This window comes from Durio zibethinus, chromosome 27, assembly GCF_047325235.1.
Source record: "Durio zibethinus cultivar Kanyao isolate XHJ-2024 chromosome 27, ASM4732523v1, whole genome shotgun sequence".
In the NCBI taxonomy this organism is placed as follows: Eukaryota; Viridiplantae; Streptophyta; class Magnoliopsida; order Malvales; family Malvaceae; genus Durio; species Durio zibethinus.
Genome location: NC_143188.1, coordinates 671,959 through 697,962, shown reverse-complemented (window position 1 = coordinate 697,962; position 26,004 = coordinate 671,959). Strand labels below are relative to the sequence as shown.

General features: G+C 35.5%; 1 protein-coding gene across 11 annotated transcripts in view; it reads right to left on the bottom strand.

Annotated features, from left to right (window-relative positions):
* The window catches only part of LOC111279261 (uncharacterized), a 44,387-nt gene that overhangs the window by 4,667 nt on the left and 13,716 nt on the right, over positions 1-26,004 (bottom strand). For 8 of the 11 annotated variants that reach the window (XR_016334527.1, XR_016334526.1, XM_022866239.2 and 5 more), the window contains 40 exons: positions 25,879-25,974; positions 25,733-25,800; positions 24,481-24,601; positions 24,179-24,403; positions 23,831-24,058; positions 23,626-23,735; positions 23,348-23,444; positions 22,314-22,412; positions 22,087-22,227; positions 21,075-21,143; positions 19,027-19,488; positions 18,613-18,933; positions 18,259-18,390; positions 18,041-18,154; positions 17,627-17,811; positions 16,438-16,546; positions 16,220-16,363; positions 15,076-15,351; positions 14,200-14,874; positions 13,309-13,521; positions 12,034-12,137; positions 10,889-11,184; positions 10,705-10,789; positions 9,260-9,967; positions 8,824-9,142; positions 8,460-8,618; positions 8,209-8,372; positions 7,901-8,081; positions 7,552-7,815; positions 7,223-7,429; positions 6,865-6,919; positions 6,267-6,397; positions 5,663-6,160; positions 4,683-5,513; positions 4,509-4,585; positions 3,063-3,516; positions 2,820-2,906; positions 1,681-1,836; positions 1,395-1,579; positions 226-762 (listed from right to left, as the gene is read on the bottom strand). Coding sequence is in view for 9 of the 11 variants with exons in the window: in XM_022866239.2 (XP_022721974.2) it covers positions 226-762; positions 1,395-1,579; positions 1,681-1,836; positions 2,820-2,906; positions 3,063-3,516; positions 4,509-4,585; positions 4,683-5,513; positions 5,663-6,160; positions 6,267-6,397; positions 6,865-6,919; positions 7,223-7,429; positions 7,552-7,815; positions 7,901-8,081; positions 8,209-8,372; positions 8,460-8,618; positions 8,824-9,142; positions 9,260-9,967; positions 10,705-10,789; positions 10,889-11,184; positions 12,034-12,137; positions 13,309-13,521; positions 14,200-14,874; positions 15,076-15,351; positions 16,220-16,363; positions 16,438-16,546; positions 17,627-17,811; positions 18,041-18,154; positions 18,259-18,390; positions 18,613-18,933; positions 19,027-19,488; positions 21,075-21,143; positions 22,087-22,227; positions 22,314-22,412; positions 23,348-23,444; positions 23,626-23,735; positions 23,831-24,058; positions 24,179-24,403; positions 24,481-24,601; positions 25,733-25,800; positions 25,879-25,974 (9,383 nt within the window). In the remaining 2 variants the exon portion in view is untranslated. The remainder of the gene's footprint in view (positions 1-225; positions 763-1,394; positions 1,580-1,680; positions 1,837-2,819; positions 2,907-3,062; positions 3,517-4,508; positions 4,586-4,682; positions 5,514-5,662; positions 6,161-6,266; positions 6,398-6,864; positions 6,920-7,222; positions 7,430-7,551; positions 7,816-7,900; positions 8,082-8,208; positions 8,373-8,459; positions 8,619-8,823; positions 9,143-9,259; positions 9,968-10,704; positions 10,790-10,888; positions 11,185-12,033; positions 12,138-13,308; positions 13,522-14,199; positions 14,875-15,075; positions 15,352-16,219; positions 16,364-16,437; positions 16,547-17,626; positions 17,812-18,040; positions 18,155-18,258; positions 18,391-18,612; positions 18,934-19,026; positions 19,489-21,074; positions 21,144-22,086; positions 22,228-22,313; positions 22,413-23,347; positions 23,445-23,625; positions 23,736-23,830; positions 24,059-24,178; positions 24,404-24,480; positions 24,602-25,732; positions 25,801-25,878; positions 25,975-26,004) is intronic. The other 3 variants (XM_089756068.1, XM_089756072.1, XM_089756070.1) reach the window with 3 other exon arrangements.

Here is a 26,004-nt window from a genome sequence, read left to right as displayed (position 1 = left end):
CTTTTTTTAGGCGAGATGGAAACAAAAAGTGTGGGACCCCCTATTATTTCATGTAGATGAGCAAGTTTAGAACTTTTTAGTGCTCCACTTGTACAACCAATGATTTTAAGCATAGGAAGAACACATGTAATAACTGTGTCATTTGTGGGAAAAGCAAATTTGTGTTGTGATAACAGAAAACTAGCTTTATAGCAGCATTGCAGAATTTTTAAAAGCAGAGCATACCTGCTAAACCCAGAGCCCAAGCCAGTTGAATATGCCAAATGAAGATTTTGCACTGACAGGTATAATATCTCCTCAGGCGTATGGTCAATAATGGACACCCCAAGCTCAGCAAGCTCGACAATAAAATGACACTCACATTCTGAGGTGGACTGCAATTGCTGTTGATAAGACTCATTTCTAGAGAACTCTGATAACGAGGATGGAATCCTTTGGCCGATGATTGCTGTAGGCTCATTTTCAGGCATCCAGTCACTGATCTTAACAACATTTACTTTTTCTTCTTTTAGGATGGTAACCCGTAAAGCTCTGGCAGGTCCTGTCACATCAATGGGCTGGTGATCGAAAATCTCATCAATGTTGTACTTTTCTGACCTTGATGGGTCAGTCCCATCTGCAAGGATTTCCAGCAATTGTCGTCGACCAAGATCTTCCCATAAGAAAGAAACAGCAGTGTTGGGAAGAAGAAAGTGCCAGCAGTCACTAGTACCATCCACTTGCCGGCAGCGAAGTGGTAAAAAAATTGATTGATTTTCAATCCTGTTTCCAGAACATAATAATATTACAAAAGGAGAAGATGAAAGAAACACAAAAGGGAATTCACGAAAGGAGATATATATATATCTAAAACTGGAAAAATCCGACCAGAGATGAAATCTAACATGCCCAAAACCTAACCTGATCCAACCCCATTTGGCTCTAATAACCAATGACCTGAACCTGAAGAACCTGAGCCAGAAGCAACACAAGCCCATATGGACCCGAATAATCCAGAACTTCAATTAAGCTTAATTTTTATTCTTTTCTCACTTTAAACTTCAGCCTAATTAAGAAATAATATATACTACAATACAAATCATTTAAACAAATGACCTGAACTTGAACTTTATTTGAAATAATTTTAAAAAGTCAACAACCCAAAACCTGAGCTACTTGAAACCCAAAGTGACCCAAAAACAAGATGACTATATCATTATCCAACCCCAAATGACTCAACCCAAACTGATCCAACAAGAAACCAACTTGACCACTAAATTGCCTCCCTTATATGCCAGGAAAACAGGACAACTAAACAATAAAGGGGGGAAAAAAAACAAAACCCCTACTCCATTAACTATCCTGTAAGTGTTTAAGGAAGTTTCAAAAGTATATACACAAGTGTAACATGTAACCTGTAAGGACTTGATGAGGAATTTGGGCGGAAGATAACCTCATAGCGAGAGCTCTTTGTTCCACTCCTAACTTCAACCTTAAAAAATAACTGACCACTTCCAGTGTCATTTTTCAAAGAAACACGCATCACACCTTCACTAGAAACACTAAAAGGTGTACTCCACTTGTATCCATCTACCTGCAACTGAAATAAAAATAAGTCCAATTAGTTAAAGCAGATATAATAAGAATAATAATATATGCACGGAAATTTATTGAATATTGGTATGACTGATTAAAACTGACCTTCAACAGCTGAACTTTTGTAGAACTCTGCCATCTAAAGGGTTTTGGAGGATCAAAGGGATGGATCCATTCCACTGCCTGAGATTCACACTGCCGCAGGCAAAGACTAAAACCAACCCTATTGACAAACAGCATGTGCGGCTGAAAATGAATGACCTGAACATCAAACATTTTTAGTAGTTACTAAGTGACTAAAAAGCCTATAAATCAATATCAATAAACTATTTTATAAGCTTGACTGCTTCAAAATCTAAATTTCCCTTATTCCGTCTTACATCTAGGTTGTAGCTTTTTAAGCATATGCCAGGACACAGCTTCCTTCTCTTGAATCATTACAACATCCTTTACATTCTGATTCAATACTAGAGGCTACCAGGCTGAATAGTGATGATTTACAAATCCTATACGTTACTCAGACAATCTAAAGTTAAGAACTTAGTCTGACCCAGAATTTTCGTGTCAGAAAATATCAACACTGGAATAAAGCAGTATTTTCCTAAAGATGATCCCACCATCTTGAATAGCTTTCTTAAACTACATGGCTTTATTAGTCTGGTGCACAAGAAATTTCACACAGAAAAGTCCACTATCTCACCTACCGCTACATGATCAATTTGCCTGAGTCTACCATGGAACATTGATGATAATAACAAGCAAGCAAGCATAAAAAGATAACAATATCAAAGGAATAGTGATTAAACTTCATGCAACTTCAGCAAAAATTTAGAACATTGAATCTCTAAGGACCAGACAGCCACAAACCGGATGGCAACTTGTTTAATAGAAATAAACAGAAACAAGTAACACATAAGGCAATAACTGTTTCTGAAATCATCACTGCTAATGGTCTTAATGCTTACTGGCAATTTTATCCTACACCATACGAGGAACAAAAAAAGGCATAGACTATAAAAATCTCAATTAAGATATGAATGACAATGAAGGCCAAAATTTATAAGGATGGCTAGAGATTCCAGAAGCTAAAACAATATTACAAAAGAAGAAAAATGCCCCAATGAGGAAAACAATGTATAAGAAATAAAAAAAAATAAAACTACTAGTCTTATTACGAGAGAATAGAACCAAGAACCACAATAAAATATAAAACATCAACAATCTTTTAAAGACTAGTTTTCCACCTTTGTTCTGTCGGAGGTCATATTCACTACAGCTGAAAGCCTATAGTACGACCCATCTGAACTGAATGCTTTTACATCAACACGCTCCTGGAATAGGAGTTACATTTAAGTTAGCATCACAAATGGCTGAAATACCACCAAACAATTTATCAGAAGCATTACCCCTTTCCACCAAGCTCACAAAAGACAAAAAGGAAACAAGATCCGTAAGCATGTAGACATCTTGACACACTAACATATTACCTTCTTTTCAAGCTCTAGAAGAGAAATACCAGGACTGTAAATTTCAGAATCACGAATAGCCACAGCAATGCCAACCCATGGGGACACATATGTATCTTTTTGTGATGGAAACAGAGTAACACCACTACGACCAGCAGAATCTTGTGGGGAAAGCATGCTAGCTATTGGCCTGGTGTCTTCAATAGCTTCAAGCACTTGAATGTTTCTCCTCAGACCAGAATATCTCCTTTCCATTGAGTACGAAGGGGTCCTCAAAACTGTTCTAGCAGATTTAACTGCTCTAGATAGCGAGTGTGAATCCCTGTCTGCACTATCTGAACCTTCAATTTCTACCACTTGATAAGCTAGAGGCAGAGATGAATCATTAATGATCCAATATGGAACAAAAAACCTTATCGTTTTTGGTGCAGCACTGGTTCCTCCCATATCACGTTCAATGCTCACACGCAATCTCCTGCAAAACCATGTGACAAGATCATGGAAAACATAAGCCATAATATATTTTTCACAAGAAAAAACTTAAATGAATGTAGTAAGCCTAAGACTATTCACACAATTAGCGATTTATTTTTCAGTAAATAAATTCCATCAAAGTTGATCATGAAGGAACATGCATAATCAAGAATCATATACACATTTGTTTCACTTATCTTATGAATCCATTGTTGATAAAAAAATATAGAGAACTGTGACATCAAATTTGACACCATACACTTAGGTTTCTGTACACTTGGAACTGACAATTATTAAGGAGAAACAAACATGAGAGGAATGGCATGTCATTTCCTTCCATTTCTTTCCTTAATGAAGTTGCCAACTACACATCTTTGCAGAATGGGGAGATCAAATTAAGAGGATCATATAGCAAAAATCAGACATGGGTTCTTACATATTTAGGATCACAACAGCACACTTACACCTATCATGAAAAAATGTCAAACTAATTTAGGATGGGGAAATATATAAAAGTGGAAAGCATCAAACTCATTTATTTATGCAGAATCTCTACACCAATCTGCAACTAGGGATTTCTTTTTTTTAAAAAGAACGCAAGGAAAATTAAATGTTGATCTAAATACCAAAATAATAATAGCTAAACAATAAAATACCTCATGATACCCTGTCCTTTAAAATAGGTGTTCTGTTTTTAAAATCTATATTGCTTAAGAATGAGTATTACGTTGTGAGGGAAAAAAATCTGGCAACCTGGAATGAAATTCCTGAAGGAAGTTCAAGTCCAGTTTATATTAAGCCTCATTAATATCATTAGTATTTGAATTAAGAGAAAAAGGACCCAGTCATTGCAAGTAAGCAGCATAGGAAAAATGTATCAATTTATGCAGTTTCCTCTCATGTTGACAAATCAGAATATATGTAGGAACCAAAATTTTTAGAGGTTAAACATCCAGAAAGATGCAAGTTATGCAGTTTCCTCTTAGCCACAACCTTTTACTTTGCTGGTGGAACATCCAGAATGGTGAAATGTGAGCATTGGAAGAAAGATCCAGAATAAGAACCGGGTCCTGCAAATAATAATGCATTCACCACAAAGCTTTAATACACATTGGCTTGCAGATGAGAAAAAACCATGCATTGTCAGATTAAAGTTAAACCCATTACCTTTTCCAGAACCCAACCACCCTGTACAAGAAATGTAAGGTAAATAGGTCTTCGGATGTCCACTGAATATATATGAGCACTTTTGCGTGAATATATGATACCATGCTCTCGCTTGGTATAGTTCCCTTCTTTTGCTTTTTCCCATATTGTGAATTCAGCTGGACAGGACAGTCGATTTTCCAACTTCAAGGGAGAATTAACAGAGATCTTCCAATCATAAACAGGTTGATTGAGCTCTGTGTGAAGGGCCAATGCATCTGCCCCTACACTGAGCCAAATTTGTCTGCTTCCAACAGTAGGGCAACAACAAAGAAGTACATCCTTCTTCTCAAGTTCACTTAACTTAAGAGCAAAATTGGGCACTTTGCTTCCTTGTGGCAAAGTATTTTGTCTATATAGTGAATCTTGATCGAAGAAAGGCTGGTCCTTTCCACTTGCAAAACTAGAACTGACAGCAACAACAATGGAATGACCCCAAGAGTATGGGGGCTGGCTATAATCAACACAAGGACGAACACGTAAACACTGATTGGATTCTTTAGATGTACTTCCCCATGGTAAAACAGTAGAACATCCAGGGCTTATGGTAGTGAAGTCGCTCTTTAAGCAACTTTTGTCTTGCTCAGCTATTTGTTGTCTTGTTCGGATCCAACGCCTCCTGCGCACAACATCATGACCAGATTTAATATGTGATTTTGAAGTAAGGGGCCATCTCAAACTTCGATAGTCAGGACCATAAGCCCAGCCGTCTTCATCAACAAATTGGGATTTATCAATAGTCCATGTTGATATCCATTTCCACCCATTGGGAAGGGGAGGTTCAAAAAAATCCTTCAAGATAAAAGTGAAGTAAGGATATACATGATGCCAAGAAAACAGAATGGAGATAGAGAGAAGAAGAAGAGACAAATACGTATAGATGGTTGTGCAAGAAATAAATCCCAAGAAGATGGAAACAGTTAGTATGCAAAATCACTAACCTTTGATGAATATGAGAAGTCATTGGTGCTCCAGCACCTTGGATCATTACCTCGCAAAGCAGACCACTTATTGCCCCAACCTGAAATTGGTTGATAGCACTGATTTTCAAAGATTTCTTCTACCACTATGCCATGACTGCTTGATCCTGAATCCTGAATCGTTAACGCATGACATAATGAAATATCCAAATTAACATCAGAATCATTTAAAACTGTGGCAAGACCCCTGAAAATAGCATGCTTCTTTCCATTTTTCATGACAACTTCCATTGCAATAAATTCACTTCGTAATGATTTGGGGACTACTGACAGCGGAAGCAGCGAACGAATGCTCTCCCATGAACCCTCTGTTCCAAGCCTAACCCAGAAACCTATATCCTTATCAGAAGCATCCTTCCTTTCTGCATCTCTTTGAAAATTTGTAGCTGTATTCCTCTCAAAATAAGAAGTGGAGACAGAGAGGTACCCATGGTCATCCTTATCTTCAACATTGTTGAACTGAACCAGTAAAAGAGGACAGTAAAGAAATGACAGATACTTAAATTCCAGTGAAACAAAAAAATGGGAAGTAATTGGACCAAAGATGCAGAAAAGAGTAACTCACCTTTCTCCTCAATGGATATGATTCAATATTCTGAACATCATTTCGCTGAGACAGCATCCTTGCTGAAGATACCTTCTTTAAAATATTGGCGCCAAGTCCAACAGGAAAAGAAAGCGCACCAACAACTTCACCTGCTTTATTAAATTAGAAAATGAAGAGACTATAGCAAACATATAAATGTTCAAGTTTTGAGTAAAGAGGAAGAAGACAATTCAGAATAAGTGAATATTTGATGTATATAAAAAAATTAAAAAAAAAATCCAGAAGAATATTATTCACTTAGAAAAGATCATGAAACAAAACTAAATCAATAAATAAAAAATTAATACCTAGTGGAGAACAAATGAAAGAGTAGAATAACAAGTGAACCACACAGTAATGAATAGAGAAAACTCATCATAGAAATTTCTATGGCCATGTAAATAGAGTTCTTATTACCAAAAGATACATGATATTGAATGCAATGAGCATCTACTCATACAACTATAAGAGGCACACAGATTTAGCATCACAAATAACAAAAACCAGAAAAACTTCAATATCTAGTTTTTATGTTAACTCCCATTTTAACACAAGTTGATACACCAATAAAACATACCTTTACCAGCTTTTGCTGAAAGGTTTGTTACTTCCACCTCCAATTTAGCAACCCCCTGTGACATCACACACATAAATTCCTCAGCAATTTAGAAAACAAGAACTCTTGCTTACCAGCTCTTGCATTCCAGATCAGCATCACAGCCTTTGCTTAGTTGCACATATCAGAACATGACATTTTACTATAATGGAATTTTTTTACTACTCTTGATTAACTTACAGACATTACTTTCAGAGCAATATTAATTTATTAGCCATTAGTACTGAAGATCCACAAATTAAGTAGTGCCTACTTTTAACAGTAAAGAAGCAAAAACAACAAAAAGGAAAAGAATAAAATTGCTAAATATACAACAGACCTTACAGGGAACTTCAAATATGAAAAGTTCATTCCACTTTGCAATGCCTTTATTTGGGTACTCCATGTCTGAAACTAAGGGCTTCACACATTTTGTCCTCGCACTCTGCGGGAAAAGTTTTTGCTGATCTGTTCCTTGACTATCAATGACAAGGCGCAAAGCACAAAAGAAGTTATGGCTATTACCATCTTCGATTATAGGTAAATCCTGCCAAACATTAATAAGTCATAATTTTGTTTAGAAGCAATCAATAATAATAAATGATAATACTGACCACAAAAGAAAAATGAAAGAAACATATGTTGCAAAAGCTTCAATCACAATAGAACCTTGGCAACAAGAATCTGCACAGCAACATAATGGCGTGTTTCCCTAGATCCCTCAGTAACATTTAACCTGTCTGAAAACCTAGCAGGTGGAACCCAAATTGAAGCACAGTCACCATGATGAAGTTGGTCAGCCACCTTTGAATTCTGCTCAATCCTTTTCAGGAACAGATCACTCCCAAGTTTATTCTCTACTATCACAGTTTGTAAATCCTCTTCATCCAGGGCAGAAAAGGCCAGATCTTCATGTCCAGAATGAGTACGAGCCTGAGAAAAGATAACTAGTTAGATATTTGAATGTAGATACTCAGCATCTTCTTAAACCAAAATCAAGGTGCAAATTCCAGTTGACCTCAATCAGCTTGGTTGCTTTCTGTTCAAGTTCTAACTGTCGTCTCCATGAAAGAATGGTTTCTATTAAAGTATCAAGATTTGCTGCACTGACATTTATATTCACAATGTTGGTAGCGGCAATGCGCATCCTCTTCCCAAGTCTTGCTGGTGAATTCACATTGGTATCATATGTTTCAAACCTTGAAAAAAATAGATTAATAATATTAATAAAGGACACCAAATTCATTACAAGATTATGTACTTTTCTTTTCATCAGTCTCTCTCTCATTGTAGGCAAATCATAACTAGAATGGGGCAGAAACTGACTTGAATATGCCATCAAATGGTTCCACCAAGGGCTCCCATGCTTCTAACTGCATGTTAAAGGTTGAAGCAGCAATAGATGAAATGAGGACTGCATTCATAGCCTCCAGCCAACCATGTGTTGCCAACTTGATATTGGCAATAGTCATATCAAATAGCGGTGTCATCTGAAAGGGTACAAATACATCAAAAAGAGAAGGCAATATAATGTCAAAAGGTTCAGATTGTATCCTTCTTTTTTTCAGAAAACATACCATTCCATGCAGGCTGTCTAAAACAGTTAGAGAGAAGTATCTTAGTTTAACCTCAGCAATTACATTTTCCTGTGTCTTTGGCTTCACAGAATCACCAATAGTGTAAGCCAACTGTGTTGATGGCTTTTTTGTATCAGAGCATGCAAGAAAAGTACAAGCCTACAGAAAACAGGCAGCCAAAATGCTATCATCTCTCTTGTTCCCAGTAAAAATTCAAACAATAAAGAGCCATAGGCGAAGAAGATTATATCAAACTTTTTGACAAACTTATTTGTTTCATATTTTAAAAATGACCTTATCTTAGAGAACCCAAAATTCAAAAGTGACAATCATGGACTATGAGTATAATGAGCATTATCTTAACCTGATTTTCAACTTTCCAAATGCTCCAGCACAGAGATGCCTTTGAGCTTGAAGATCTGGAAATAGGCACTTCAAGAATGTTGGCTGGGTTAACAAGATCCATCCTTGGGCAGCAAAACAAATCCGTGCATGGGGGTTCATCTGTTCTGGAAACTATACATCCCAAGGAAGCATAACCAGGGGGGGCAATTGGGTACCAGAAGAAAACTTCATCAAAACCTTTCCCAGTTATATGGGCAACTTGCGTAAATTGCACAGGCTTTGCAGAGATTTCTGGATCATCAGACTTAAAAATTATGCCCAAAGCAGGTGGTTCTAAGCTGGAAAGGAAAAAAGATGATGTCAGATGTTAACAGAAACTCATAAAGGGATAAAAAAGATACATATAATAATAAAAGAGTTTGACAAAGAAACATTCCAAGACAAAAAGATCTAACCCTTCCATTATGCAATCACCCACTATGGCATAACCACAACGTGAAATAGGCCGCCAAATTGACACTGGTCTACGGAGGTCGCAGCCCTTGTCCCACCATATTCTCTCAAAGTGAGGGGTTGACATGTAACAACTAGTTGCTTTTGACATTGACCTAAGAAAGTCCCACCCAGATGAACTAGCACTCTGGTTACTTGTTTGCTGAATAGCATGATCATTGTCCACAGCAAATCCAGGAACAGATTCCTTAAGAGATGCATAGGACCAAACAGAATTCCAGAGTAGAAGATGACTCAGGTCAAAACTACTTTCTTTGGAAGGGCACGCAATTGAAGAATGGGCATTAAATGATCCTAGAACATTGTCCAAACGCCAGATGCTAAATCCAGAAGTAAAACGCTCATTCGATGGTGCATTCAACATGCATTCTGAATAAGTTGTAGACGTTACAAGGTCAGAGCGCAGGCAATAAACAGCATGTTTTGGTGGTGGATGTTTTCCTATATTTGCCACACAACCCATTGAAGTATACCCTGGAGGCGCAACTGGCATCCAAAGGGAACAATCACTGTCAACGTCAGAATGGCCATCCACTCCTTCCAATTCAAGGACATGAGAGAGAAAGCCAATAAGATTAAAACCCACTGGCTTCCGCACACGTCCATATGTATTACTTACTGCTAGTACTGCCTGTGAAGGAGGAATTGGCCTGGAGAACGGTACAAAGAAAAGCATATTAATAGTAAAAAACCAAGATATTGATTAAAAATGTAAATTTTGCTGATACAAAAATAATTACAAGAAAAACACTATTTACATTGAGAACAAGCGGATAACATCTTCTTCAAAAAGTAAATTCAGTGCAAGGAACATTAGCCAGGACAGAGATCATTAAGTAAAATCAGCCAATGACCAAATTTAAAAAAAAAAAAAAAGAAAGAAAAGAGTGAACAGAAATATAAAAGTGCATCAAAATTTCATACAGGAGACAAATACTAGTTTTCAAATCATGAAATTCTACTGAACCTAAGACTCCTACTAAATAATACTAGAACTGTCAAGCATTTCCATCTTAAAATATCAAAAAGAAGAATAAATACTCACTTCAAAGACACCTTTCTAGCCCCACTTCCCAGTCATAATCTCTCTTGGCCAACAACCATTTCCCTAGAAATGCCCAAAAACGCAAGACCCATGGACAGAAACCCAGCCTAAAAACTAAGACACAGCACACCCAACTCATCCTCAGAAAAAGCCCATAAATCAATCCCATGAAGATAGGTGTCACCAGCATGGACCAGGAATCGGTTTAAATTTATAGTTTAATAGATGATTAACCAAAATTACCAACCTAAAACGAATTCCAGTATGAAAGAAAACAGAAACAAAGAGCCTTGAACCTCAAAGCCTTTAACCATAATTGGAACATGGAAAATCTTGGTTTACCTGGATGTCACACAATCTCCCAATATAACATAGTTTGATGGAGCTTGTGGCCTCCAAATGGTAAGATTGTTATGAGATCCATTCTCTGCAGATATGATAAAACAAGATGGAAAGAGAAAACCACAAAAATTTTAAAAAAAAGTCAGATAAAGCATCAGACTACTTCAACTCAATTGAAGAAAACCTTTAGGTGACACCCAAATTCTGTCAAAATTGATGCAGGGAGCCAGAGGAATTGCATTTCCAAATTGTAAGGCCGCAGCTGCTTGGTTCTGAAGGTTAAGTAGAAGAGATATTGCACCTAATGATAGATGAATACAAATATCGGTTAACATCAGAGACATGTTTGTTTTCTCTTTAATGGATGTATATCCCCCCGAAATATCCAGTGGATCCAGAATGATAAGACCAGAACCAGCCTCAACAGTCAGATCCTTCACCAGGGCACGAATCCAGGTGTCATTTTCCTTTGATGCGTACCTGTTCATAAGATAAATGCACAAAGACAAACAAAACTATTTACATTATACTGTTTAATTTTCATTAAAATAGCACAAGGATATTGTTCAAAAACCATACATGAAATAAAACAGAACATTTGGCAAAATAAAAGGGAAAAAAAAAAAAATATATATATATATATATAGAGAGAGAGAGAGAGAGAATGCTGACACTAATATAGAAATTCCTGAATAACATAACAACATTCATGTCAATAGGACATATCATCAGTCAAGTATCTTAATAGTTCTGCACAAGACATTTACACAACTTGCACAGATAAGTTCTGTTAAAAAAAATTAAGCAAAACTGTAATAATAGTTACTTTCTTTTTAAGTTAGAATAAAATTGAAACTGAAAGCAGTCATGTCAGCTTGATAAATAAGTTACGGAAGAGCAAATCTGTTCACTGAACTATACTTACCAAACGAGCATCATTACAAAGAGTAAAGAAAGAATAGTAAGTACATCATCATGTACTAATTGACTTCAGGATTAATGTTCTTTGACAGAAGGAAATAAACAAATACGCACAGACATAATGCAGGCTTTGACTTCCAGGTTACAGTCTCTTCTACATAGGGAAAATTAGCATTCATGGATTCCATCCATTTATCCCACCATCCATACATTGGGTAAATCAAGATATCCATACACATTATGGGCTACTCCAACTTTACCTTTCCTCCTAGCATTCTTTCATACTAAACAGCAGAAAATAAAATCCCTTCGAGATATCAATTATTGCCTCTTAGCATGCACCATCAAAATGAAAATAACCATCAGAAGATACAAAAATATTCAACCAAGATCTAATGCTACTCTTACATGAAGTTCAAATCCATTTTTGCGCGTAAAAGCTTTTCACCGTAAGATGAATTGTCCAGACAAGACTTGGTGCCATCAAAGAATGTGAACTCTGGAGAAACAACCTAACAACAGATAAGTTATTTTAATCAGGTACTGTCAAATGAGGAAAATTAAAGTTCAAGAATGATGAGAAATGGATCCTTATTAGCCAAGTAATATAACCAGATCAAAGACCATATCAAAGAAAAAACATACAATTCAACAATAAATGTATTTCCAATACTATCATCTCAAACCAAGGAATCTACACTCAACTGCTTGATAATACTAATGCATGCACAGTGCAAGAATCATTAAGCTGAGAACTCTAGCAACAGCAAGGACAATTAAGTAAGGTCTCTAAACAAAGCCCAATGTTTAAGCTAAGTAGACCACAAGTCCATCGTGCCAGTGGGCTATAAATGGATACTTTCACAAATTCAGACATACTGACGTTTGGTCAACTTAGCTCCACATACACAAGCATGGAGCTTTCTGTAAGCCACTGCTACTCTTTCCGAGGAAGAGCAGTTTACAACATTGTAAGAAATACATATCTGATCCCCAAGGGGATGCCTATTCCATCAAGTTAGTGGTTGTTTCATTTAGTTTCCTAACAATCTATTTCATCATTTGCAGCATCAGAGAGACAGATTTCTGAAAATAACACATTCAAACTCTGAAGCAACAGTTCAAAAAGCCAACAGAAGAATGATTGCAGCAGAGGGTAGGCAAAACAATATGAGATGTATGCAGATGCATATTATTGAAAATCTTTCCTTCCCATAAACTGCTTCATTTCAATAGTTAACTGCATAGCAAGAAATAGGATACAACGACATTCCAAAACCATGTCCAAAGGGAAGAGACGTTGTCAAACCAATGTTTTTATAACATACACTTTACAGAATGAAACCAGAACAAGCATAAATAATTCATGCTAATACAGTACAAAAAGTTCAAGAATGTGAAGTTTAGACAGCAGCAATCCCAGAAGAGTACTCTAGAGCAAAACTTATTTGCTTAATTATTAGCTTTAAAGAAGAGAAAAGCTACCATAAAACCAAATAAAAGGATCATAGAGTTCATGGTTTTAAAAGAGGGGGGGGGGGGGGGAAGGGGAGTAAGTGCTGGTAGCAGAATCGAATCAGAGCAGGAAAATCTGAATACAAACAAACAATGTGGACTTTAATGTGAAAAGCCCACAACTATAAGTTTTTAAAAAGCAAGAACTTTTAACAGAATTATACCTACCTGTGCTTCAAAAGTGAAACTCTGCATAAGATTTGGGTCTTGTAAATATGAAGTAGTCTTTGGAGTGTTTATTAACTCCATATTTTCTACAATCTTCTTGTCATCATCGGAACTTAAATTATCCATCAACAATATGTCAACATCATCTTCTGGTGAGACTGAATAGCTGCTATCATTGCTCAAGTACGTATACTTTCTCAAAAGAGAACCATTCTGATGAATGAAGAAATTTTGAAAAATATAGCATTTAGAATCAAGAAGCTTTAAAATGCAGAAAATTCTAAAGAAAATTACATATGAAAGCGATTCTCAATCATGACCATCAAGTACCCCATTAACACAAACATCAAGCATAAACTTTGCTCTTCATATAAAGTGTGACACAAGCAAAGAATAACTCAACTATAAGATAAAGGCTGTAAGAATGAGTTTGTGCACGAGAGAGACGGAGTGAGAATATCATTCTGAGTTACAACACTGTTGGAACTTCATATTATTGAAGCCAAACCATATTTGTCAGTATGTAAAATTTATAAATTTCATACTTTAGAGGCGTGTCAATCAAATAAGCAAATAAGGAATGAAAGCCAAGATCAATTTGTCAATGCCCACACATATTCTCGTCTCACTGGAATTGACCATTAACTGGTACTACTACTATTTTAGAGTGATCATTTAGGATTAGTTGTGAAATACCATGTACTTTGTTCAGAATGATTATGCGGTTGGCTATTTTCTATGCTGACAAAAATGCAATACAACTCAGACATACAAGCACTTGAACTCAGAAATATTCCAGTTCATGTCCCCACCATTTCTCATTGATGTTTCTTTTACACAAAGTAGCTGAAAGACTTCTAATTAAACTCAAAAGTGCAGAAGCACAAATACCTCAATTTTTACGTTGACAAATCGCAACCTCTTACCACGTCCGATGATCACAATAGGACGAAATCTTGCAGAGTGCAACTCCTTCACATCCTTATCTTCACTTAAAAAGATAGTCTTTCCACAACCATCATATGTATACTCATCAATGCCATGGGTATCAGCAACCAACTGTCTACTCGGTGACAAGTGCACAACATCTTTATTCTGTTTATAAATACTATCAGAAAGCACAATGCCATTGTTTTTACTTATTGGATCATTCTTCGGGTCCATTGTTTCTTCCCTTCCAGTTATTGCCCCCAACGCTGGCACAAAAAACTCACCTAAAGCAAGAAGGAAATCTGGCACAACAAGTACTCTAGGCTGCTGAACTCGAAGCACAAATGATTGGGAATACAATCGCCATCTGAAATCCATCAAGAACATTGTTGAAATTGGTACATCCAAGTCAGGACCAGCTGCCGAATTCACTCTGCTAAAGCTGTTCTTGTTTAAGAAGTATGGAAAGTTTCCAGTGGAAGCTTGTTTGGAAGCATCAGTAGACGATCCAAGCATGAGGCGCATTTCAGGCTTTGTATTGGAGCGGATATCCAGAATAGAAAATGTGGGAATAGTCACATACAAATCTGTTTCTGACAATGAAGTCATGCGGTATGATACCCAAAGACCTTCTAGCTAAAAAAAGCAAGAAAGAGTACAAGTAAGTGAAGGCATGCAACATTCAATAAATAAAAAACATCCATTTAAAGCTGTTGGCTTTTTGCTTAACTACAAACAATGCATGCTTAGCCAAGAAACAAGCATTACATAAGCAAACAAAATATCTAGCCACAAAAGAAACAATAACAATAATAATTAATAAATATCAATACTCACAGCTATACGAGCTAAAGGTGATTCCTCATGAATGCCATTACACAACTCCAACAAAGCATAATTGACTTCAACTGCCACAATGGTTACACTCCGTGATAGAAGCATCTGACCATTCATGTTGACCTTATCAACTAGTAGCCGCATTGTATCTTTAGAACCAGATTTGCTGCCACGGAAACTTGGAGGGAGCCTTGGGGCTTCATTTAAATTCATCATTGTACAATTCAGAATAACATCATATTCTCTATCAGACATTACACCATGCAAAAAACCAACCTGCAAAGAACATCAAAAGGAATTTACTGAAGAATTATAAAGTAACTAATAAAAAGGAACCTCAAAAGGAATCACCAGGAAGATTCTCCAATCCAAGAAAGTCAAATTCATCAAATAATCAAGATATGGTATAAACTTATGAAATGAAATTAAATAATATTAAGAGTTTAAAATTATGAAAAATAAAGGAAGGGATACACTCTTGATATTTGACAATATATAATGAAATAAAATTTGAAATAATGTAGCCTCAATTAGTATAATGAAATAAAATTTGAAATAATGTTGCCTCTATTAGCGTAAGGCTGGCCGCCAGATCTAGAAAGCATTGTAAAATATAGGTAAGAAAAGAGTTCTAAAAGAAAATGACTGTGAATTGCCCATTTTTACACTTAGATCTCTCAGTGGTGCTATAATCAAAACCAGTTTGGCAGTTTGAGACAGCTTATTATGTATTCATATAATGACTAAAAAAAAGATTTATGTTTGGGTTGGCTGCTTCAATATGAAGAATTTACACTACCATCTAATATGAATACATGCACCGATGCACCTTTCACAAGGTAACTGTATGCAAGTATCAACAGCAAGAACTTAGATTAGGCCCAGTGTGCAAAGGTTTGCAGCCATCATTAAGGGAAAAACTACAAATTGCTACAGGGGAAAAAGACTTAAATGCCAGATATAGTTTCCACAGTTTTCAGTTTGAAGGAAACAATTAACCAGTATGCACATTAAAAGAAACTAACAAACCAGTATGCACACCAATCTAACAAAAGGGAGCAGCCACTATAATCTTTAAAATAAAAAGAAACAGAAGAAAAGACTTAGTTACAGAACACTAAAATATTTCAAGTTTAAAGATCACCTTAACTTCCAAAGCAAACGTTGGGACTTTTCTAAAAACATCCCTCAAACTCCTTCGAACACAAACATCAAGTCCTCTGCCTTCACGAATCAGTGGTTTACCAATACAACCATCAATTCCCACAGACATGTTTAATCCAAGAATCTGCAAATTTAAGACAGTTTTAACCATAGCTCAATACTCAAATTTGTGGTACTATATAATCATAAGCAATGTACCTCAACATGAAGAATATCAAGATGAACAGCTGAAGGATCTTTTTCAGGAAAACCATGCCAACTTATTTCATTTGTGACCTTTAGCAGACCCACATCGAGTTGAATGAAGCTGCAGTAAGAAATATATTACTAATGTTCACACTATAAAATAATACAGAAATCTTGGAAAGTTTAATTTCTACTAAAAGGGACCATATAAAAACAGTCCTCTGTTTCAGTTTTGTAAGCCTACGAAGAATAAGTGGAAAAAAAAGGAACACCAAAAGGGGCAAATGACATTCAAACTCGGACCTATGAAACAAACAGAAAGAGAAATTTTGAATAGAGACATGATATTACAAAGGGGGGAACTTCACAGGATACAATATGCAAACCAAGAAATGTGCTATTCAAACAGTGTTACAGCGCCAATTGAAACATGTGAAATTCTATATATGCAGCCGCCTTTTTGCTCCTTACAACCAAAAAATTAAATTTTTTTATGACAAAATTATCCCAAAGGTAATTACCTAATTATCCTTGCTGAAATTACTTCTGAATCCTTCAACCACACACTTAATCCTTTCGCAATTCCAAAAAAAAATTGCACATTCCAGATATTTATTGCTGGATACTTAGGTAGCTTATGGAAACAAAATTCCGTATATGTAGACAATTTTCGAAAATGCACATCCATGTGTATTGTTTATATGGCATACAGAAGCACATCCGAAAAGTTTAAGTTTCAACTTTTCCAGAAATACATATCCAGAAAATTTTCCCTCTTCTAGAAACGCATATCCAGAAAAATTAAAACTTTCCGGATATGCATTTCGAGAAAGGTTAGAAATGTAAATTTGATATGATTCAATTGGTTGTCTAGAGTAATTTTTCTTTAAACTGTGTTTAAAATTTGATTGTATTTAGCATTTGGCTGTAAACATAATTCAAAAGCTACTCACAATTCTAGAAAACATGGATCCTATTGGCAGAAAATAGTTTGTTATATATAAGCTAGATAAATTCATGCTCACATGAATTGCTAACAACCTAGCATAAAGTAAATGGAACTGAGGAAAATGGATCTGAGGAAAACAGTTCTTCACCTTTCAAGTTTTTCTATACAATGTTGAAACCTGTTTAATGCAGATTTTGGAAGATATTGCCAAGATAATAGTTTTATTAAGAGCTAACAGAGTATTAAACGTACTCTTTGCTCATTGAATTCCTTGGAACAATAATTATCGGAGCATCAAGTGTGAGATCCAGTTTCAAAGCAGCAGCCCCATCAATTTCAGATTTCTGAATTAACCACTCAAAATCACCAACTTTATCAACAAGTTTTATTACTTCTTCAGTATGTGGGGTGGCAAGTTCCATAAAATAAACTGTTATCTGCAGAATCAAGTTTCCAGTCATTTATAGACAAAATATCAAATATTGTGATAAGAACAAGATAAAGAAGAGTAGCTTGTGAATAAGTGAACAACTAGACAAGTACAACTCAAAAATTAAAAATGTTGGCTATTTGTGAATAAGCAAACTTCAATTGTTAAAATGTTAACCATAATACAATGATGTCAATGCTACAACTGCATATAGGTCAAACTGTATCCAAGCATACCTCCTGAACAAACCTATAAAGAAAAACAATTCGAACAGCAGAAAGTCGCCCACACAAGCTGTAATCATACCCTGCATAGTCATCATCTCCAGCACTGAAAGAATTGAATTTGAACTGGAAAAAGGAAAAATGCAAAGTAAGCAAACAAGCATTCAACCGAAAGTAATCAAAATGCCTCATATGGCAGTAAACATATATCGGTGTACGTAACAATGTACCTTTATAAGGGATTCAACCCCTGGGTTACGTATATCACATAGCCAACCCAAGCAGTCATCTGTTCCAAGTGACATATCTCGGAGTCTCAAATTTCCCAATGTGCCTTCAATAGAAAGGGATGCAGGATGGACCTTAATAGGAAAATTTTAAAAAATAAAGTCAGAAAATAGAAAATTTATGGAACCAAATCCTAAGTCACATATGCAGAAGAAATTTGAAAATACAGTTGAGTTGCCAGAGTTTATAAATGTAATAAAATCAAAATAAAAAATGAGAATCGGATTCATATTGCAAAAGAGAAACCAGAAAAGAAAAAGCATTATTGGGTGATTTAACAAGATGCCTCTCTTCACCTTAAGATCTAACAGGAAACTTTCCTGCACAAACATTGCCAGCTGAGATCCGTCCTCCTCGTTAAGAAACACAGTGACACTATCAACATTCATGTTCAAATAAAATACAACACGAGCTTTACCATACCCCAGCAACCCTTCAATACGACCACTTTCTTCAGCCTTTTCTTTGCTCATCAAAGATTTATCATCCAAAGCTTCATTTACATCTGTAACACTAGCTGCATAACTCATAGAGCCTAGATCAAAGCCAAAACCAATCAAAGCAACTAGGGTGGGTCTGTTGCAAAAAAACTCCAGCTTGGACATGCAAATACTCATCTGAAAGATTCAATTGAACTAATTAGCTGTGTCATTAACACAAATTCAGTCAAGGAAATTCAACTGGACGCCAATGATGCTCATTCTATATACCTGTGTGTCTATACCATCATAAACAGGTGAACCAGAACCCCTCCTTGAGAAAGTAACAGATACAAAATCCAAATCATCACCACCTTGAGCTTCATAAAATATCTCTCCAGAAAGTCCCTTTTCTTGTACCAAATCATTTTCATGAATTAACACTTTAGCAGACTCAAATCCAAAGGTATCCTTCATATCCATATATTGTGAAAGAGCATCAGAATCTGTCAGAAACATAAATTCAGGCAGAGCATCCTTAAAAGTATCATCATCATCTGGGTGCACCCAAGACATCTCATTTCCATGCAGATCATATGTTCGATGGGATTCAAGTGAACTGTCATTTTTCAGCACAGAGCAGGCTAGGTACTCTGGATTGCCCGACAGACGACCTTGAAGCTCATCCTTAATTTTCAAAGAATGCAGCTTTGTCTTCACCATTAGGTCACTCCCACAACTAATCATTTTTACCTGTTAAAAGATATTGCCGAATGGGTAATAGCAACAAATGGACCATAAATCATTTTTACCTGTTAAAAGTTATTGCTGAATGGGTAATAGCAAAAAATAGACCAATAGGTAATGCATTGGAACTAAATATAGCTGTTTAGGATTGAAAAAAATTTTAAAAGATATTAAATGCTTTAGTGAGAGAAAACAAATTACAGTAGTAAGAAATCAACATAAAAGACTAGCAAGTTGGTATCTCTGCTAGGGATTCCAACAGGCATGCAGACAGACCCACTCAAAGTAAAATAAAGCATAAAGAAAGCACATGCACAATATCTTCTATTTGTTTGAGAACGTTGAAATATGTTTATTTTTAAGGCATAAAGAAATACATCAGTATATTCATTTGAGAATGTTGAAAGAAATAACCAGCTACATGGCCATTTGCCCAGACCAAGATCTATTTTTAGGGCATACAGAAAGCTAACTCCTCTTTTGGAAATTAATGGTATTTCAGTTACTGAAAATATCAAGTTTTAATGTTATAGTGCATGCTGACCTGACTAGATTTGTACATAAGAAATCATATGAATATATATCTTTCCTTTCCCATTACTGTAATTTGACAATGCATATAAGCACCTCATTAAGGACAATCTTTAAAAGCACATTCAGTTTTTATTTCTTTGTATTCAATCATTAAGGGGAAAAAGAACACTGATTCCTAAGTGGGACTGAACCGGCAACCTCAACTTGAACAAGTCTATCACAAGGTAAGGAGACATCATTCAACTCTAAGATGATTGGATGAGACAGAATTTACAACTGTGCTTAAATAGTATGTGTGAATGTCGTATCAAGAAAACTTGTTTTACAAGATAAATATCCTAGTCCAGAAATAAAAGCTAGAACCAGCTGAGCATATTCCAAATGAGAAATTAGTAGAAAAAAATAGAATAGATAAGTCCTCAGGAATAAACTTCCTGTGTGATGGTAAGCTACAACTCACGAATAAGGCATACAAAATATCTACATCAGAGTTCAAAAAGAGAAAAAAAATGGTTCCACTGCAATTCTACCACGATTCAAAAACAGCAGCAGTATGACAGAAATCCTGAGAATAAAAGGCTTCAGATATAGATGCCATCTGCACCTCCCATCTCAGGAAAAGTTACAAGCAAGATGACAATATGTTTACTGCCACTGTCTCCAATTTCAGATCACCAAAAGAAGGGGTCTCCTCAAAGTTACTGAAAATTAATATGCATGATATTTTACTCCATTAAGTTCCATCTATGCCATATCTCAAGGTATAGTTCGGTTAGGCTGGACTCCACAATCATCAGCACAATTCAAAGATGTAGCCCCCTAGATAACAATAGAATAAACCTAATTTTCTTGGATACTTTGATGCTACCCATAAATGCCATAATTAAGAAATGAAAAATGGATAAGAAAAAGTTTTTTAAAATAAAGGAACAAATTCAAAAAATGTGAGTTGGACTCCTTTTTAAAATATCTCAGTTATTGTTCCTATTAATGATTCCAAATTGGTTTACATTATACCACCATAAAATAGCCCTAAATAGCAACAGGAAATCACAAACCTTTCCGCCACTAGCAAGAACCTCAAGAATCAGTAACTCTTCTAGTTTCTCTGCAACACCCTCTCCTGTCTGCAAAATGGTATAAAAGTTTGATTGCTCAATCAGTAAATATTGTAATGGGAGTTTCTAAATGCACCCCACCTTTCCCCTCTTTACACCCATTTTATTTTTTTAAATTATCTTTAAGTGAAATTACTTAATTATCCTTCACACTTGTAAAAGTTTCCGCATATCCATATCCGGTAAGTCAAATAACTTACCAGAAATGCATATCCAATAAGTTGTATTGCTTACTAGATATGCATTTCCAGTATGCGATACAACTTACCAGAAATGCATATCCGATAAGTTATTTAAAACTAGAAAAACCCTAAACCATAATCCTTAAACTCTGAATTCTAAATCCAAAAACCCTAAACTCTAAACCCTAAATCCAAAAATTCAATTAAGGAAAAAGAACCCTAAACTCTCAATCTTAATCTCATCAAGCAGAAATATCATAAGAATTTCCACAAGATTGTAAAAAAGACAATTTGTTTCAAATAATTATAAGTTCTTACAAATTAATAGACACAAACTATATAATACCTTATTATAGCATGAGTCTTTGAATTTCTTCTTGATTTCAACGATCTAAGGGAGGGGAACAACCAATACTCCTAATGAGATTCCTAAGCCTTAGAGTCAGAAAGTTTTAAAAGCTTTCAGATAGTAAATCCGGAAGTTTTTAAAAGCTTCTGGATATGCATATCTGAGAGCATTTAAAAGCTTATGGATTCACATATCCAGAAACTTTTAAAATTTTCTAAGGATGGGTAATTAAGTAATTTCGTTGAGAGATAATTTTGAAAAAAAAAAGCTAGGTGTGGAAAGTAAAAAGAGTGGTGCAAATAGAACCACTCTACGGTAACAGACATTACAATAAAGACATTGGCTAAGTAACAAAAAGTTAGTTCTGGCCAGAAGTCATCACGTAGCCATCATGCATTTAAGAAGTTGTACAACCACTAACCTTTCCATATATGCATAACTTTGTTTCCAAAACTGCCCCATAAATAACAAGGTCTGCAGCCTTTGAATTCGTTGTTTGAGGATCATCAGATTCACTTATATCATCACTTTTTTCTCCAAGCAAATCAACAGAGGGAGGAGCCTACATGAATAGGAAGTCCAAGTAATAAGCACCTACAAAAAATATATAAACCAAAAGAATGAAAAGGAAATGTAATATCATCATACAGAAGCTTGATATGTGGCTTGTATAAGCCCTCTCAACCAAGTGATCTTCTCTTCCTCCCCTCGGAATTCAATAACCCAGGTACCTGAAGACTCCAAAGCCTAGAAAAGACATTCATGTTTTCAATAAGGAAAGAAAAACAAATATTGAAATCCGTGCAACAGCACAATAACATAAAACATAGGTATAATAGTATGCTTGACATGATTCAAGCATGGTACCTTTTAGTGCTTTTGTTTTACCTTTCAAAATACAAAAAAAAAAAAAAAAAAAAAAAAAAGCTAAACTTTTCCATAAAAATAACTAAATACCCATGCTATATGATTTGTAAATGAATCATAACTATAAAGTTTATATTAGATAATGAATAAAATAATTTTACCTTATACAATGCATATATTTAATGTAAGGATCCCCTCATATAATGAGAGAAATGAGTACATATAATGGACATTACACAGTTTCCTTTTATGATGCGCATACTAATTGCATAGTAATCTTATGATATACGCAGATGCTTCCTTTGGTCTTGTTTAATTTTTCTTAAATACTGAACTTTGACATCTATTTCTTGTAGATAATGCTTATAAATTAATCTTTACAACCCAAAGACATGCTAGTTATTAACAAAACTATTTACTTACAACCAAAAAGAAAAAATAGGCCTCAAACTCTAAAGTTCTGTATAATGACAACATACAATGAACTTTTTTTCAAGAATAGACATTAGCATCAAACTCTAACCCCCTTCCTTTCTAGTTAATATCATTTCCAACCTATTTTTGTCACTCATTCTGAACTAGTTCTTGATGCAGAATTCCTTATCTTTGCAATTCCTGATACAGAAAGGGAGATAACTTGCAAAACGTTTTACAACTTAACATGAGTGTGTTAATTAAAAGATTTCAAGAATTAGAATAAAACACAATAGTTTCAGACAACCAGCTATCACTGAGAGGCGAGAATTATTCTGGTTCAGTTTAATGAGACATCTAGCAACGAAACATAAGTTTGGCCACAAGACCAAAGGACTCACCTTCTGAGCGTCCATCCCTCTTGGACTCACAGCAATACAAAATGGAGACCCACCAATATTTGTCAATGGAATCTCATGCACCTGTCTTCCAGCCATGCTGCAGGATTCCAAAATTAAAATTTAGATTAAGAATTCCTAAAAATGCCATAGGGACTATCAAATAAAAAGGGAAAACCAGTGAATATTCAAAAAGAGGCAGCAAAAACTGCTGACTATCCTACAGATTAACAACCACCTAGCCAAGGAACAAAGGCAAAGAGACAAGGAAAGCCACAAACCTCAAGTACCGCTGGTGGGTCTGAGATTTTTCAGATTCGAAGACATAAAGATAGAATCTAGATAATACAACAAAACAGGGCTGCCATGAAGCAACGGAGTTTCCAATACCCTGAACCAACAAAGTTAATAATGGTTAAAATCAGATGCATACGGGAGGCAAGTGCAACTATAGAAGTAGCTATTTAAATGGAGTTAATAGCCAACCCGCCAAACTAGGATTTTAGCATCAGTGGCAAGATCTGCAGCACTCCAAGGAGCCAGTCCAGCGTGGAAATCAACAACACCAGGCTGAACACAGGGATCCATAGCAACAGATACTATGTCCAACAGTTCCATAAGTCTGCAGTATCTCACTGGTGAAAAGTGAATGCCAAGATTTGGCACTTGAACAGACACATGAGTTGATGGGTAACTTGGGTGAGGAACTTTAATCTGCAGTACCAGTACACAAGTATAGCAGATGTGAGTTCTCTTTCTAGAATTTCAGTATGAAACTCATCTTGTGATAGGTGTTACTTGATGCAAAAAAATAATAATAATAAAAAATCATACCTGATCAACAACTACTGCAATTCCACACCTGTCAATAAGAGAATAGAAATTGTCCACCTTCTCCAACCCAGGAGACATCACCATTGATTGATTACTAGAATTTGGTTTGACCAAAGTGAAGTTCTGGCAATCATAACCACAATCTGTAAAAAAAGCAGCAATATCCCTTCCAGATACGTAGAGACGAGAATAGATATTCTGCCTCTGTTCATCAGACTGAGTCTCCTGCCATGATGATTAATTATTTAAGCAAAGAAATGTAATTAATGGCAATTTGAGAGATCAATAGTTAATACACATACCACGGTCTGCAATGTAAAATGACCAAAATCCAAAATAAAATGGCTGTCATATTTGGAAGAGCCATGTGTCCTTAGAGGAATCCTAACTTTTGGAGCATCAAGATCAATGTCCAGAGCAAATCTGAGAGACCAAGCAGAAAAGTAAATAATCTTAGAAAAACCATCATGCTTTTCTACTGAACAAGGCAAAGGAAGCAAAAAAAATTAAAATCCAGCTTCACAATAGTTACCCAAAGTTATTTCCCATGGTAACAATTTGAATTCTACCATATATAAAATTTTTATGCCCCACATATCCCTAGCTAAAAATCAAGAAAACACAACTTAACAAACTAATTTAAAGTATGCATAGGTCTGAAACATAAACTCCGTTACTTAAACTTCATGACAATAAATAATAAAAATATTAAGAAAGAATTGTCCTACATCTCAAGGTTTGCAGGAAAAAATATCAAATATTAATCCAGACTCATCAAGAAGGAAAAAAAGAGAAGGTATGCATAAAAAAGGACATCGCAGAGATACTTCTTATTCTTTTCTTTTTCAATTTTCAACTTTTGGGGATATTAAAACATCAACCTCTTTTAGAGTAATATTATAACCACACAAAATCAGTTAGCTTCCTTTTCATTGTAAGACAAGTTTAAAATCGCTTCTCAACCTGAACTTACACATCTTTTTTTGACAAGCTCTGAACTTACACTGACATGGACTTCTTGCAACTTTAAATGCCCAAAAATTTTCAATAGATACCAGGTCCATGAAACAATACCAAACCACGCATCAATGTCGGTCTTCATTTCAATCATATGAAATTTAGTATGACTTGCATCTAGATTATATGATGGCACAGCAACCCCCCAAAAACATGACCTATAATGACATAATTTACATAAAAAGCCAACCTTGTCCATGTGCCAGATATAATTTAGGTAACTTCATCTCCTTCTGTCTCAATTTATGCCCATCAACAACTAACTGATGTCAACATCTATAATGTCTTTCATCTATTACTCATCCACAGCAATGCATCCTTAATAAACAATCATTTCATAGACATGTTTCCCGACTTCAAGCCCTTTGCACCAGAATGCATCACTATCTTATTCCCATTGTACATCTTCCAATTGGTATATCAAATGAGATACAAAGCAAAAAACATAATACCAAGTGATAAAAATGCACTAATATTAGAATGATCAAACAAATGAGAAATGAAGAACACAATTGAAAGTAGAAATAAACATTTAACCTGCTTTGTTCCTCTAACACTGTTTGAAACTGCTCCTGCGCTCTACGAGTCACTTTTTCGATCCTTGTCTACCATTGGTTTCAAATAATGATCAGCATACAGAATAACAGAGGATGTTGCTATGCTCATTCTATTAATGTCATTACCTGCAATGCGGTAGCAGTTTCCAAAGCAACAGTTGGACTAACTGCATTACTCCTCTTTACAAACTCAAAAAAGCGATCACAACTTTCCTTCAAAACCTGCAAAAAGCCATAAGAATTTATCAAGCC